We start from the raw sequence: 15,591 nt of genomic DNA on the forward strand, positions 1-15,591 counted from the left end.
TGGCCACAACTAAAATCTGCGACTAAGTCCTGTGAATACTCCTGGTGAGTCACTGAACTTATGGGTAGTCATGGGGCTCCCTAAATGCCTCCCACCCATGGGAGGTACAGGCTCTAGTTATGGAATGAAGAAGTCATGGGGATGAAAAGTACAGCATAAGAGAATATAGTCAATGGTATTGTCATAGTATTGTATGGTCATTACACTTGTGGTGAGCATAGCATGATGTATAGATTTGTCAAATCACTACTTTGTACATCTGAAACTAATGTAACATTGTGTGTCAACTATACTTAAATTAAAAAAAAAAAAAGAAAGAAACAGGGGCACCTGGGTGGTTCAGTTGGTTAAACACTGGACTTCGGCTCAGGTCATGATTGCACAGTTCATGGATTTGAGCCCTGCATTGGGCTCTGCGCTGGCAGCTTGGAGCCTGGAGCCTGCTTCAGTTTCTGTGTCTCCCTCTCTCTCTTCTCCTCCCCTGCTTGCCCTCTCTCTCTCTTTGAAAACTAAATAAACATTAAAAAAAATTTAAAAAGAAACTGTAAACAGAGGGGCCTGGGTGACCCAGTCCAGTTAAGCATCTGACTTGATTTGGGTTCAGGTCATGATCTCACAGTTCATGAGATCAAGCCCTGTGCTGGGCTCTGTGCTGACAGCATGGAGCCTGCTTAACATTCTCTCTCCCCCTCTCTCTCTGCCCCTCACCTTCACATGCATGCACACGGGCTCTCTCTCTCTCTCTCTCTCTCTCTCTCTCTCTCTCAAAATAGATAAAGAAGTCTAAGGAAAGAAAAAGAAACACACGAAAAAACCAAAACCAAAACCAAAACCAAAAACCAAACTACCTCCTACATAGGTCTTCACCTAGGAAAACAGAACACAAATTGTCCAGAATAAGTATGCTTTCTATCTTGCACTTATGTATCTTAGTACCATCTGTTGACATTCTAGCACATACATCAAACTCTTGTGAATCTGGTTGATGTGAGTCTCTTCATAAGTGCCTGACTGACAACAGTGTCACTCATAAAAATCTTAGAAAGATTGTCTGGAATCCTGTGACTATCCAATTTATGATGTCATTTCAGGGGCCAACCTGGATGACATTTCTTCAGTGTCTCTTCTACATTCATCACTTAACATGTAATAAGATGAAGCCAAGTTCAAGGGCCATGAGTGAGATAAAAACAAAGGGTGTGCAGGGATCCCATTTAGTGGTGGGGTCCAGAAAGGAATCCTGAATGAAGGGGCAATAGAGACCCCTGGAAGAAGGGACATCATTTCAAATGGGACGAGTGACAAGGTATGCGCATCTGAGGCAGAGTAGTCTGCAGGAGGGGAAATATAGGGCATCTTCAGGGACAGTGATTCTGAAGGGCGCTAGCTTGGCTCTAAACAATGTCAGAGGTGGCAGGTAGCTTGGGAAGTATGATGTTCAGGGTACACTGGGAGCTATGGAAGAATTGGCCTTTCTGGTGGATATGTATCTGTTTACATTACAATCAGTCAAGGCTTGGTGGTCCTTATTCCTGGGCTCAAGGCCAGGAATGATTTTGAATAAGCATGACATTCTCCAACATGCCAAGTGCATCTCTGCCTCAGGGCCTTTGCACTGACTGTTCCTTTTGCCTGGAATGCCCTGCCCTGCCCATTTCCCCATGGCTGGTTCTCTCTAGTTATTTAGATTTCATCTCCAAAAACCAGCTTCCCCCCAAGGCAATGTGGCCTCTCTCACCACATCATTACCGAATTTCACTGACAAAATAGAAGAGATCTCCACTCCTTAGAACATATTCTGCTTCTTTCCATCCCCTTATGCTTATCTTTATTCTCTGATGAAATCTCTCAGTCAACAGGTAATTTCACATGAACCAAAAACACTTTCTGTATGAATTTTGATTTCATTGCAACTGGCTGGACACACCTTCCCTAGTTGAAACGGCCATTTGTCAAACAACTTTGACGACAACCCTTGTCTGAGCCACAGCATTTTCTGCAGGATATACAATTACTGAACAAATTTTGCAGCTAAACTAAGGTAATGCTCAGTAACACACTGAGAGAGGCACTCAGCACTGGGTTGGGTGTAAACACTTTGGAGGCATGCTACCCTTTTCTTCCTGTGTCCAGGCAAAAATCTTGAATTGTAGTTTCTCCCTCAGTCCTCAGACAGTGTCGAGGACAGTGGTGCCATCAGCAGAGGGGGAACATTTTCAAAGAATGGGAAAGAGTGCCAGACCCTCCGGGTCGCTCACCTGCAAATCTACCTGAGGTCACAATTAGCTCAGGCTTGAGAAAGAGCATGGAGGCCATCGCCTCACAGTCTGACTGTCACCAGATCCCTGACAGAGAGGGTCTATTATGTTTTGTGTCCCTTAACCTTCACGAATAAAATTATTTTGCCTGTAAAACAAATACACTAGACAGGGGTTGGCAGATGATGGCCCATGGGCCAAATCTGGCCCACCTCCTGTTTTTGCATAACCCATGAGTTAAGAATGATTTTTATGCTTTTCAGTAGTTGAAAAAAATGGAAAGAATCATAGATCATGTATCATGACATATAAAAATTATATGGAATTGAAATTTCTGTTTCTATACATAAAGTTTTATTTGCACAGCCATGCTCATTCATTTACACGTTGTCTCTGGCTGCTTTCAGGCTACACAGCAGTAGGGGTGGATAGTTGTGATAGAGACTGGCCCTCAAAGCCTGACGTATCACAATCTGGCCCTTTACAGAAAAGGTTTGCCAGTTCTGTTCTGGAGTCCTGAATGTGCCCACAAGCCTGACTTTGGAAGGACTTGGATAAGAAAGAGTTTGTTTACCCCTCGATATTAGTAATACCGCATCTCCTTTGCCCTGAAAACAGTGTCCGTGTAGCCCTAGATTTAAAGAGAAATCACGGAGAAAACCCACTTACATAGGATCCATAATCCACAGCCAGGGTCTGCAGGGCCCATGGGAGACCAAGGCCAATAAGGATATCAAACACGTTGCTCCCAATGGAGTTGGATACAGCCATGTCTCCCATGCCTGCGAGGATGAGAGGTCACTTGAGTTAGAAAGGAGATCTCAGGGTAGGACAGGGAACCCCAGAGGGACTCTCCCAACCCTTTGGTCTGATAGCCAGAGACTTAGCTGGTAGGTCTGCTAGCTCATTTGCTAGGTGATTCCCTTCCCAGGCCATCACCTGTATTTTCAACAGCATATGCATTTTTAGTAGAATGGAATGGAATATGACAAGAACAGAATAGAATGAGATGCACATTCTAGTGAGTTGTTGACCTTTACTTCAAACATGACCACTGGCTAAATGGGAATGATTCCAAACACCAAATAGAGTTCCAAAGATTCTGAAACACCCTTCTAGAAAGGAATAAACTTGATAGTTCTGTTAAACCTCTCATGAGCTCACCAACCCATATATTTTAGTACCATCTCCCAACTGCTCTACCCTGTTCTCAATTCTTCTAAATAATTGAGTACTATTAAGAAAAAATAACGTGGAGTGCCGAGGTGGCTCAGTGGGTTGAGCATCTAACTCCTGATTTTTGCTCAGGTCATGATCTCATGGTTTCATGAGTTCCAGCCCCACGTTGGACTCTGCCTGCTGACAGCGTGGAGCCTGCTTGGGATTCTCTGCCTTTCTCTCTCTCTGCCCCTCCCTCGCTCATGTTCTCTCTGTCTCTGTCTCTCTCTAAATGAATGAATAAATGAATGAATGAATGAATGAATGAAATCAGCAAAATTTAGTGAGTACATCTAGAGGATACTATGCTAAGTGTTACAGCTGCACATTGTGTTTGTTGAACACAAATGCCGTCTAGCACAAATCAGGCATATAAATTAGAGCGGTGCTAGGGAAGGGCATGGCCATCTGGAAGGGGCGTCCACCTGTGAGCTTGGTTTTGAAGGAGCGGAGGGCGGGCCATACACTGACGACTGACCTGTGGCAACCATCACTGTCAAGGGTACTGCAGCTGGGCAGACCTTAGGTCATGGAGTCTGTCTTCTCTAAGCCTCAGTTTCCCTAATCCATAAAATGGGCATATGATTTTCCCTACCCCATGGAGCTGTTTAAATTAAATAAGATAACAATACCTAAACTGCTTTGCTCAGTGTGTGGCACTCAGCAAAGGTTAGCTATATTACATTTATTACTATTTTTAATAATAGAAGAATGGTAATACAACCTTCAGAAGAGGTTCTGGGTGCTACCTAGAAAACATCTCTGCCTTTCTTAAGGGTAGATCTTCTAGCTTATTTCCCTGTTCTATTGATGCCAGTTAGCTTTTTTTTTTTTTTAATTTTTTTTAATGTTTATTTATTTTTGAGACAGAGAGAGACAGAGCATGAATGGGGGAGGGTCAGAGAGTGAGGGAGACACAGAATCGGAAGCAGGCTCCAGGCTCTGAGCTGTCAGCACAGAGCCCGACGCGGGGCTCGAACTCACGGACCGTGAGATCATGACCTGAGCTGAAGTCGGACGCTTAACCGACTGCGCCACCCAGGCACCCCAATGCCAGTTAGCTTTTTGACCAACACAGCACTGAAGTCACCCATCACCCTGGTAACTGCCATGTGGATCCCCCAAAGCTCTTCCTGCCCATAGGGAGGCCTTCCTTCCTCCCCTATCCCTGCCCCCATCTAACTGGAGGCCTCACCTTGTCTGGCCACGATGAGGCTGGCCATGCAGTCAGGCACACTGGTTCCAGCTGCCAGGAAGGTGATCCCCATGATGACATCAGGAATCCCCAGCGTGTATCCAATGATTGTGACCTGGATGAGGCAGGAAGAGGTGGTGAGCAGGGAGCCGGTGCCAGCCCGACCCACTTGTGGATCCTCTGCCTGACAAACAGAAAAAGTTGCAGTCTGGCTAGTCTGTCCAGGGAGCAATGCCTGCTCTCTGTATCAATGCAGAGGACCAAGAACATTTCATGGAGCAGACCAGGACTGCAGGTCAGGGGACCAGGGTGCGGTGATGAAGCCCAAGTTTTCCAACCAAAGACTGGTGTTTTATACATGTTCCTTTCAGGCGAGGCAGCCATCTCGAGATAGGAGAAACAGTTTCTGGGAAAAGGTGATATTGGGACAGAATATTTAACCTCAGACTGGTCCTGGGAAAGAAACCCAGAATGGATGACTGCCATCCTGTGCTGGGAATTTAGGTATCTGAGTTCTGAGCTGCACAACTGGAATTCACGAGAACTTAAAGCGTGGGAACAACAGCCACACTATACTCGCTTATGTTGATTGATGTAGTACTCAGACACCGTGCTAAGTAATGTTCATGAGTTTTAACTTGTTAAAGTTTCACAACAACCCTACAGGGTAGGTGCTAGATTACCTCCACTCTTCAGATGGGAAGCGGAGGCAATGCTCAAGGAATGCTGGGGACAGCCAGGCTCCTCTCCACAGGCAGCACCACCATTTGCATAGAAGGGGTTAAGCCAGAAGGCAGAAACAGGTGCTACCCAGGCAGTGCCTGCATTATGCAAATGTGCCCATTCTTGGCCCTGATTTCCAGAGGGGGGAGGGGAAATAGGCAGGCAGTTGGAGAGGCTAGCTGTTGAGGGGCCAGTGGTAAAATGGAGGCAACTGGAAAAAGAAAGCAATTCCCGTATGTTGACCTAAGGAGCGGTCCATCCACAGGAGCGGAGATGATTAGGTCATTTCACGATGCCACCTGAGCGCCTTCACTTTCCAGAAAATTAAGAGAAATGCAAACCATGTGTTGTAAGTAGCACGCTCTCTTTTCAGCTCTACCTGGCCTCTCAGCCCCACTGTAAAAGACACGTATCCCTGACTTGGCTCCAAAGGTCACAGTTGCTCCTTCCCCATCCAAAGGTTTGGGGGATGGTAAACCGCTGGGATACCTGACTTCTTCTTCCTCTCAAACCAGAAAATGCACTTGATGTCCATTCAGTGCAGGACTGATTTGGGGATGGCCTTGGGGCTCTCTGTCTCCCATTCTCCAGGGAGGAAAGTGAGATGCACTTGTTCCCAGGGACCTTTTGTGAAATGGAGCTGGCCAAGCTGTGTTTCTCCCTTCTTAACCCTCAGCTAGGTCCCTTCAGGGACCAGTTTGGCTCAGTGGCATTTGGCCTGGAACAGAGCTGGGGTTCCTGCTCTTGCTAGTGTCATTATTACCAGGTTTGCGGTTTTGTCTGGAGTTTGGGGAACCGATTCTCCAGGGAGCTGGGACCAAGTCTTGTATTTCTCCTTGTGTTCTCCCTTACTCTTGGCCATTTCTCAGAACTTCTTAGAACCTCCACCAGGGTGGAAGGAAGAAAACAGGAGGGGCAACTCCAGGTCTCTTGGTAGGCTTGCAGGTTGGTGGACCTGGGAAAACCAGCTAGCACCTGGAGGTTAGGAACACCAGAACTATTCCCCAAACTCGGAACAGAGACGGCACCCAATGAATATATCGAATAAAAACATCAATGAATCCTGCATGGGGGAGAAACCCTACAAGATGTGGGTTAGAAAAAAATTATCTGCAGGGGCGCCTGGGTGGCTCAGTTAAGCATCTGACTTCAGCTCAGGTCACGATCTCGCGGTTCGTGAGTTTGAGACCCACCTTGGGCTCTGTGCTAATAGCTCAGAGCCTGAAGCCTATTTCAGATTCTGTGTCTCCCTCTTTCTGCCCCTCCCTCTTGCCTGCTCACACTCTGTCTCTGTCTCCCTCTCTCAAAAGTAAATAAACAAAAAAAAATTATCTGTTGATGTTAAAGGCAAGGGATAATTTGTGAGTTAACTGTGTCAGGTTTACAAATTTGCCATGATTTCCAAAATAATCTCTTCAGAACCTTTTTTTTTTTAGCCCTTGGATTTAATGTTTATTTAGTTTTGAGACAGAGACAGAGACAGAGTCAGCAGGGGAGGGGCAGAGAGAGAGGGAGACACAGAATCCAAAGCAGCTCCAGGCTCCGAGATGTCAGCCCAGAGCCCGACGTGGGGCTCAGACTCACGAAATGTGAGCTCATGACCCAAGCCGAAGTTGATGCTCAACCGGCTGAGACACCTAGGCGCCCCTAGATCTTGGGTTTAATTCTCCAGAATTTATATTACAGTTCTGTGCAATGTTTGAACCAGATTAATTTAGATTTGAGCAGTTTTGTCACAGCTTTTCATCTCTGCCTAACTCTGACTGGACTAGGTTTGTTCCCCAGTTAAAAAGCAGAGTTGTAAATGGGCAATGCACTCTGGATGGTTGTGTTGCCTTAAAATGGCTTCGGGGCAGAGGCTCTTTTGAGCCCTAGCCCCACAACCAATGCCAGTCGTTGAATCATTGTTTTAGCTTCAGAAAGGACCCTTGAGTGGTCTCCGGGTCTAATGACCTTATTTACTGGTTGACAGTAAACTGAGACTCAGTTAGGGGAAGTGACTGTGACAGAGGGAATTATTACTCCCTGATTCTTCATGCCTTTCCTTCACACCCTTTGCCTTGTGGCTCTGCTGTTCTTCTGGCTAGAGTAGGCAGAGTATATTTTCCCTACTCCCATTGATGTTGGGCACAAGTCACCAGCCAAGGCCCTAGGAGGCACCTCATGTTTCCACCAGTCCTCTAGCATTCCAATGATCCATCATGAGAAGAACATTCCCCGGGTAGCCACAGGGTCCAAGGAAAATGAGCAAACCTATGGAGTAGACATGAAACCCACCCACAGCCTGAACCAAACATAATCATGCTGTAGCTGGAAGGAGAACTGCTCGGTCGGTCAGTGCCTGCTAAGGTGACTCAAACCACAGTCAACCTGTAGATATGTGAGCAGGAGGATAAATTCTTGTGATGCTAAACCACTGAGTTTAAGGATGGTTTGTTAGGCAGTTTCCTGAGGTAATGGCTGACTGATACAGTTACTGGGCTGAAACCCCACTCCCTATTCCCCTCTGATTGGAGCACATTTTTCCCTCTAAAGAGATCTAGCAATGCTGTGGGGTTCTGAGTCTACTCACCATCCACACCATCATGTAGGAGAAGGCTGCAATCCATAACGTGGAGGAAGCAAATGTCACCATGAACCACTTTTCCCAGCGCGGCTTGTTGCAGTTGGGTACCGTGAAGTATAAGACAAAACTCAGTGGCCAGGTGAATGCCCACTTCACTGTTTCCAGTTTTCCAGCTGGGAAAATAAAAAAGGCAGAAAGCACATTAGTTAGCTTCCTCTCTCTGTTTTACCAGCCCTCCATGCTGCTTGCCCCTGACATTTACAGCCTAATTGATGGCCTGGGAAATAAGCCTTATCACGTGTTCTTTACATAAAAGACACAAATGGCTTTCCACCAGCCATGAAACCTGGCGTTCAAAACCCAGTAGAAAAAAAAAAAAAGGTATCCACTGCTCACCTGCTAGTTAGGCACCCAAATGACAGATACGTCACTTCTGAGCACACAGGGCTGGGAGGATGGTTTGGCAAATGGGGCCAGGTGGGAAAGGATGAGGATGATTCTCAGACACAAAGGGAGAGGAGTGTGTGGGGGTGGGGTGAAGGTGGGGGAGGGGAGCTAGGCAGACCACCAGTCTGCCTGGGGTCTCTTCTCCCCATGATTAGATAACACAATCTTACAATATTATAAAGTGTCAGTGGTCACAGCGCCATCTAGTGGAATTGCTCAATATTGTCTGTCAACTCACTGAAATCTTGAAAGATGGTTTGAAAGCTCTCAAAGTTGTCAAAACACTGCTTGGGGGTATCTCAAGCTGATATGAATTTGCAAATTAGTCATTGATTTCTGGCTTTCTAAATACCTGCTTTCAGAGATGAGGTGATGGATTGGCCAGTGATGACCTAATCCTATCATCTCTGTGTTGTCTGAGCTCTGTGTTTCAGGCATACCCATAAATGCTTATTTTGGTGACTCTATTTCCATGAGTTCCTTGTCGTCTCAGATTTGACAACCATATCAGGTCTCATTTGGCCTTTATTACAATCCTGCTTAAGGGTTAATACCTCTGGTAAGAAATGCATTGTATATACTCCCTGCTCCAATGGAGATAAAAGAACATTTCCACTTTCCAGAAAGTTCCCTGAGTCTCTTTCCAGTCAATCCTCCACCCTCTGCCACCATAGATTAGTTTTTCCTGTTGTCCACCTTCAAATAAAGAAAATCACATGGTGCATGATTTTAGTCAACATGTTTTTTGAGATTCATTCGTGTGTCAGGAATTCATTCCGCTTAGATTGCTGTATAGTCTTATTATACACAACTTATTATCCATCCTCCTGTGGATGGGACTTTGGGGTTGTTGCCAGTTTTGAAGTATTACAACTAACGTGGCCATGAGCATTCCTGTATACTTTTTTTGGTGGGCATGTTTTTATCTCTCTTTGGTTGAAGACCCAGGAGTAGAACTGCTGAGTCACAGGGTGGGTGTTTTTTCTAACTTTGTTAAGAAACTGTTGAGAAGTCTTCCAAAAATGATCGTCCCATTTTATACTCCCACCAGAGTTAAGGAGGTATTTTTAAAATGACACTTTGAACAGTGATTAATAAACTGCTAAATGAAATTTATTTCATAATTTTATAGCGGTATCCAGCACTTTCCCAGTTCGCTGCTACGAGATGGGAACAAATGCCACAGACACCAGGGACTGTTTGGCTGGATTTCAAAGCAAGAAAGCTGTCGGGGGATTTTTGTGAGCATTTTTACAAATGCTATAGAATCCAGAACATAGTCAGACCCTTGGATCCCAAAGGCATCCTGGAGTCCTGCGTGCTGCTAAATCCTGTGATGTAGGGATGTCAGTTACGCATCTCGGGCTCTGGGGACCCCCTCACTGGCCTTCCAGTCTTCCTGAGGCCCCTGCACAGACAGACTTGTCCAATTTAAATACACACACCCCATCAAAGTTATAAAGAAATACACCAATGGGAAGGGGAATGACTGCCATCTGGCTCTTTGTCATCCTTCAGAAATTCTTCAGAAAATTAAACAAACAAAAAAAGAAATCGGAACTTATGACTGCAGGAGCTTAGAAAATGATATTAAGTAAAGCTGGAAGCAGTACATGTTAGGACCAATGAATTTTGAGTTTTCTTCTCTCAGCTGCTTTAGAAAGTTCTGACTTGACTCTGGTTAGGGCCTTATATCTAGAAAAGAGTCTTCTGTTTCATGATATAGATGCTTTCTGCGAGTTATGGCTCCACTGCAACAACAAACATACAGCAGAAATTCAATCAGTATGGGGAACCTGGGTGGCTCAGTCGGTTAAGCATCCGACTTCTGCTCAGGTCATGATCTTGTGGTTTGTGAGTTCGAGCCCTGCGTCGGGCTCTGTGCTGACAGCTCAGAGCCTGGAGCCTGCTTCGGATTCTGTGTCTCCCTCTCTCTCTGCCCCATCCACCACTCACGTTCTCTCTCTGTCTCTCAAAAATGAATAAACATTAAAAAAATTTTTTTAAATTCAATCAGTATAATCTGGAATGTAATGTAACAAATACAGCTCCTTCAGCAAACCAAGTGATACAGAAATGTGCTTTTTAAGTGATTTTGAGGAACTGCAGCAGCAAATAAGGAACATTCCTATATTTTGGTGTGTTCTTTTTCCTGTGGAAGTGTGTTTACCTACATTCACATATAAACGTTTCTATTTCTGTTAGTCAATGGTAAGGCTTTCTTCATGCAAGGATAAGAATATATGTTCAACTTATACTCTGCATAGGTGTATATGATTTACATATATGCCATATGAATTTAACCTCTATGTATATTATATGCACATATAAACACAGTGATGCATGTGCATATTTTAGCTAGCTTAAGTTTCCATTTCTAAATAAAGAGGTAAAAATGGTTTCCTTTCCTCTCTGAGTCAACAGTATTTCTGGATATTTCCCCATCTTTTCTTCCATTGCTATGTGATCCAAAGAGAGTGCCCTGGGGACAGGTTTATTCCTTCATTTAACGAATATTCATTGAATGCTCCTCTGCCAGTGTGCACCAGGTGCTGCTTCAGGTTTTAAGGATACAGCCATGAATGAAGAAAACAAAACTCTCTGTGCATGAACCCGATGTACCAGTGATCATGTGATTTCTCGGAAGTCAGCCAGCAACTGAGAGATGAAGCCAGGGGACATGAAGCGGGGACTCTGAGCATTACAGTATCCCTTTGAGTGTGACTTGCCTCTAAAAAGCAAAGGACCTGTTCTTAAGTTATACTCCTTATTGAGTTTTTAAAGAAGCTTAATTCTATTGAGAAGAAAAAGTCATTGCTCATTATCATAGGCCTAGATTAAATATATCAATTTGTTCTAACTATACAGGCAATAAAAATGTTTTAGAATGGAAAATCTAGAAAAATTTAAACAATAATTCCACCTAGGATAAACATACTCATATTTCGGCATACTTCTATTCAGTCTTTTTTTCTGTGGAAGTATGTTTGCCTATGTAAACATTGCTATTTCTGACAGTCAATAGTAAGAATTTCTTCATGCAACAGATAGGAATATATGTGCAATTTACACGTATATATATGCACATACATATACTGTGCATAGGTGTATATAAAAACATACATACGATATGAGCTTAGCCTATACACATATTATACGCACATATAAAAACAGGTATGTTAATATCTGTGCATATATCATATAAGCATAAAACAGTACACAAATGTATATGGTATATGAATAAACATGTTAGACGTATACATTATATCAACATGTGCACACTGAACATATATGCACATGCTTATATTCATGCATGCCCATGTATGTGCACATATATGCATATACAATGTATGTGTGCACATGTACATACATCATAGATATGCCTGTATTTACATACTTCTACATAATTTCTTATTTTTTTTAAAAAGTTTACTTATTATTGAGAGACACAGAGACACAGAACGTGAGCAGGGGAGGAGCAGAGAGAGGGGGAGACACAGAACCTAAAGCAAGTTCCAGGCTCTGAGCTGTCAGCACAGAGCCCGACACGGGGCTTGAACCCACAAACTGTGAGATCATGACCTGAGCTGAAGTCAGTTGTCTAACCAACTGAGCCACCCAGGTGCCCCTCTACATAATTTCTTAAATACTAATTATACTCATTATAATCAAATTCTGGAGAGAAGAAAGCCCTACAGCTGTGACAGGAACAAAGACAGCCCATGCCCCTGCAAGATTACAGTGAGAAGGAGAAATGTCCTCATTGTGTGGCCAGACCTTTTTCAGGCCAAAGGAACTTAGTGCAGAGGAACTGGATGTTCCTAGACTGAGTCCTCCCAGCTCCTCGAGTGGCCTCTGTTGACCACTGCTTGAAGGGGTCTCCCTGCCCAAGGAAGGGCCTGCTGGACACTCAGATCAAAGTTCGTGAGTCCGGGAATGGGGTTTGGCCTCAGTTGGTGGAAAGGGACAGAGGATCATAATTGGACAAACCCACTCTCTGTTTCAAAGGCAGAACCTGGCTCTGAATGAGGCTCCCCTAAGGCTTAGGGGAGCTGTAAAGATCAGCCATGTGAGGGTGCCACTCCCTCACTGGCTCAGGTGTGGCCCACAGACAAGCAGCACCAGTGTCACCTGGGGGCTTGTTATAAATGCAGAATCTTGGGCCTCCCACCAGACCTTCGGAATCAGAGCCATTTTATCAAGGATGCCCAAGGTGAAGACCTTGGATTCCATTTCATGTCTTGGTAGCTCGGGCAGGGCGGGGGGAGGGGTGGGACCGGGGGCGGGGGGCGGTGGGTAGGAAGGCCCAGGAATGAAGCAGAGATCCTGAGGAGTGGCAGGACCACGCAGAGCATCCTTTCTCCTCTCATGCCTGTGCTTCCCAAGGATGTGGAGGCCCCGAAGTGGGCTTCCTGAGCCCTTGTCTACAGCCACATCTCTTAATGTACGCAAGATGGATGATGTAGCTGGAAGCCCCAGGCCTCCTCAACTGCAACTAACCTGAGATGAGAAGGGAAGGTGAGCAACAGTTACAAGGTACCTTGAAACCTCAAGGGTTGGCCTGGCATTTATCCCATTCAGGTTAGAAACACAAACAAGTGATCCGAAGGGGGCCCCTTTGTCCTACTAAGTAACGAGGCTCAGTTGTGGAAGCCAGATGTCTGGTGTCACACATGTATCTTTAGTGTGAGATAGAGGGGTGTACTTGGGGCTTCTGGGAGGCCGACATGGCCCCTTACAGAGCATTAATCAGTGAAAGACTTTAGCAAAACAGTTATTTTTAGAGCTTGGTTGTGGGCTGCCAGTGGTGAACTCTGAAAGCAAAGGCCAGGCTAGACAGAATTTGAGATGTAGGCCCCCAAGAGTCTATGCCCTGACTCTCAGAACCTGTGAAGGGGGGCTGAGCTACCAGTTCCATGATTATGCTATGCTATGTAGCAGAGCTGACCTCCTGACGGGGAGGTTATACAGTTGGGCCTGATCTAGGCCCCTCAAAATTTGAAGGGGAGGGCCAAGATATTAGAAGCGTGAGAAGCACCCAAAGCACCATTGCTAATTTGAAGAACACAGGCCTTCAAGGGCAGTGGGCAACCCCCAGCTGACAGCCAGCAAGGAAAGAGGACAGCCTTACAACCACAAGGAACCAGATTTTGCCAACAGTCTGCATGTGTCTGGGAACAACTGTCCCCAGGGCTTCTGGGAAGGACTAAGTCCCGTCTGCACCTCTAATATGGCCTTCGGAGCCTCTGAAACCCAGCCACACTGTTTTAAGCCACTAAATCTGTGGTGATTTGTTATGCAGCAATAGAAAATGGACATAAAAGTTCATAAGGGAGAAATAGAGGGGACTGGTCACTTCATCCTTAAAATGCTTTTGTACTGGCTGATAGGGAAGAAGGCTGCCAAGAAATATAGCCAAAGGTGGCAAAATGGGTAATGAGCCAGTATACTTTTTTTCAGTCAAGATAACCTTCTAACAAGTAATGATTTAACTCTGGCTGGGCAGTTGGGGACTTTGGGATATAGGATCTGAGTGAACAGTGTCTAGTTAATTTTGGTAAACATTTGATGAGGCTGAGATCTGAGGAGCCCTGAGGGGGCACAGGAGGGCAGCTCTGGTCCAAGTTCAACTTGATGTCCCCTCACATCTGAAAATAACACAGAACTCTGAGACTCCACACCCACATGCTACCATTAAATGGCCTTTCAAGTGGGTCAAGCAATATTTCTAGAATTCAGTCCTCCTGGAAATTCAAACATCCTGGAGAAGTTGCACACATTAATTAAGCCTCACAGATTTGACCAGGGCACTCTTTCCTAAAGCAGCCAGAAGTTTCTGGAAGGTCTGGCAAATAGGTAGAATTCTTTGGGCTTGGTCCACTCATTCCAATAATGGGTGGGGTAGGAGGACAAGGTCTCTGGAATAGCCAAGTCATTGTTGGGTAGCAGTCAGGAGAGGACAACTGCCTTGGTGGCTGGGGTCCTGAAAACTATACATGCCTTGCCCCTCCCCTTCAAGGTACCAGGGTGATTCCCGCTACCAGTGTGACTGTATGAGATTCAGCTGGGGATGGGATGCTTTTGCTAGGTCTGTATCTTGGTGGTATTTTAGGTCATGGGAAAGGAGAAACCTGTAGGGGGGTGGGTGAGGGGTAGGAAGTGAGCAGAAGAACAAAAGCCAACTGGGAAGGCTGCACATGCTCCCCTAGACTGGCCTCGGCAGGACAGCTCCCCCAGCCAAATGTAACGGGATGGGTGAAAGTGGGTGAAGAGCTTCTTCCCTTGACCACCAAGCTGTCTCCCCAACATGGGTTGTGAGAATTTCCTCCTTAGCACCAAAAGGTCCCACAGAGCAGCTAAGAGAAGATCTTTCTCCATGAAGTGTCGACAAATTTTACATTTTGTCAAAGAACCCACATTTCAGCTAATGATCATGTGTCACCATCTTGTTCATCTCTGAACCCTCTAAAACAGAGTCTTGCCCATGGTAGAAGTTAATATAAATATTTCTATATCCATGTATAGAGATAGTTCTTTGAATTGGATGGCAAAAAGATCATCAAAGTCAGGGACATGTACTCAGTGCCCAAAAATAGCTCCCGATCCCAGCCCCACATAGGTCCTCTTACAGGGGAGGTCGAATGGTGTGTATGGTCCTTCATCATCATCTTCATCCTCCTCTTCCTCTTCATCATTCTCGTTGTTGTCATTGTCCTCATTCTCATTCTCTGTCTCGTTACCAGCCTCAGCAACAACATCATCCCTCCGAGTCCCATTCACACCTCTGTCTGGGCCACTGCTGGGCCCTGTCCCATTCTCCACGGTGTGCTTAATTGGGATTTTGATGGCCACCTCAGATTCTCCATTGGCGTAGGCCCTACTATTTATGAGTCTTTGCCTCTGGAAAGAGAAAGTCACATTCTTACCACAGTCATAGGGACTGTAGATCCTTACAACTAAGACACCAGCTATTAGGACCTTTTTTAGGCTGTGACAGGGAGATGCTTCCAGAAGACTCTTCAGTGAAGTCTTCAGGGATTCTTCAAAGTAATAAGCAACTCAGACAACCTCCTTCTGGGAGGAAGGATTCATATGTTATGACCACAGGAGTTTGCAAATCCGTTTAGAGAAAATATCCTATTTCTCCAATGTGCCCTTCATTTCTGTCAGCGTTCTCAATTCCC

General features: G+C 45.3%; 1 protein-coding gene across 4 annotated transcripts in view; it reads right to left on the reverse strand.

Annotated features, from left to right (window-relative positions):
- SLC24A3 (solute carrier family 24 member 3) overlaps positions 1-15,591 on the reverse strand; it is a 486,823-nt gene that overhangs the window by 24,199 nt on the left and 447,033 nt on the right. For 2 of the 4 annotated variants that reach the window (XM_086701592.1, XM_025931759.2), the window contains exons 12-15: positions 15,037-15,307; positions 7,967-8,133; positions 4,672-4,786; positions 2,928-3,040 (exon numbers count right to left, since the gene is read on the reverse strand). In XM_086701592.1, the coding sequence (XP_086557718.1) occupies positions 2,928-3,040; positions 4,672-4,786; positions 7,967-8,133; positions 15,037-15,307 (666 nt within the window). The remainder of the gene's footprint in view (positions 1-2,927; positions 3,041-4,671; positions 4,787-7,966; positions 8,134-15,036; positions 15,308-15,591) is intronic. The other 2 variants (XM_086701591.1, XM_086701590.1) reach the window with 1 other exon arrangement.

Source organism: Puma concolor, chromosome A3 (genome assembly GCF_028749965.1).
Source record: "Puma concolor isolate L17-30 chromosome A3, mPumCon1.1.hap2, whole genome shotgun sequence".
NCBI lineage: Eukaryota > Metazoa > Chordata > Mammalia > Carnivora > Felidae > Puma > Puma concolor.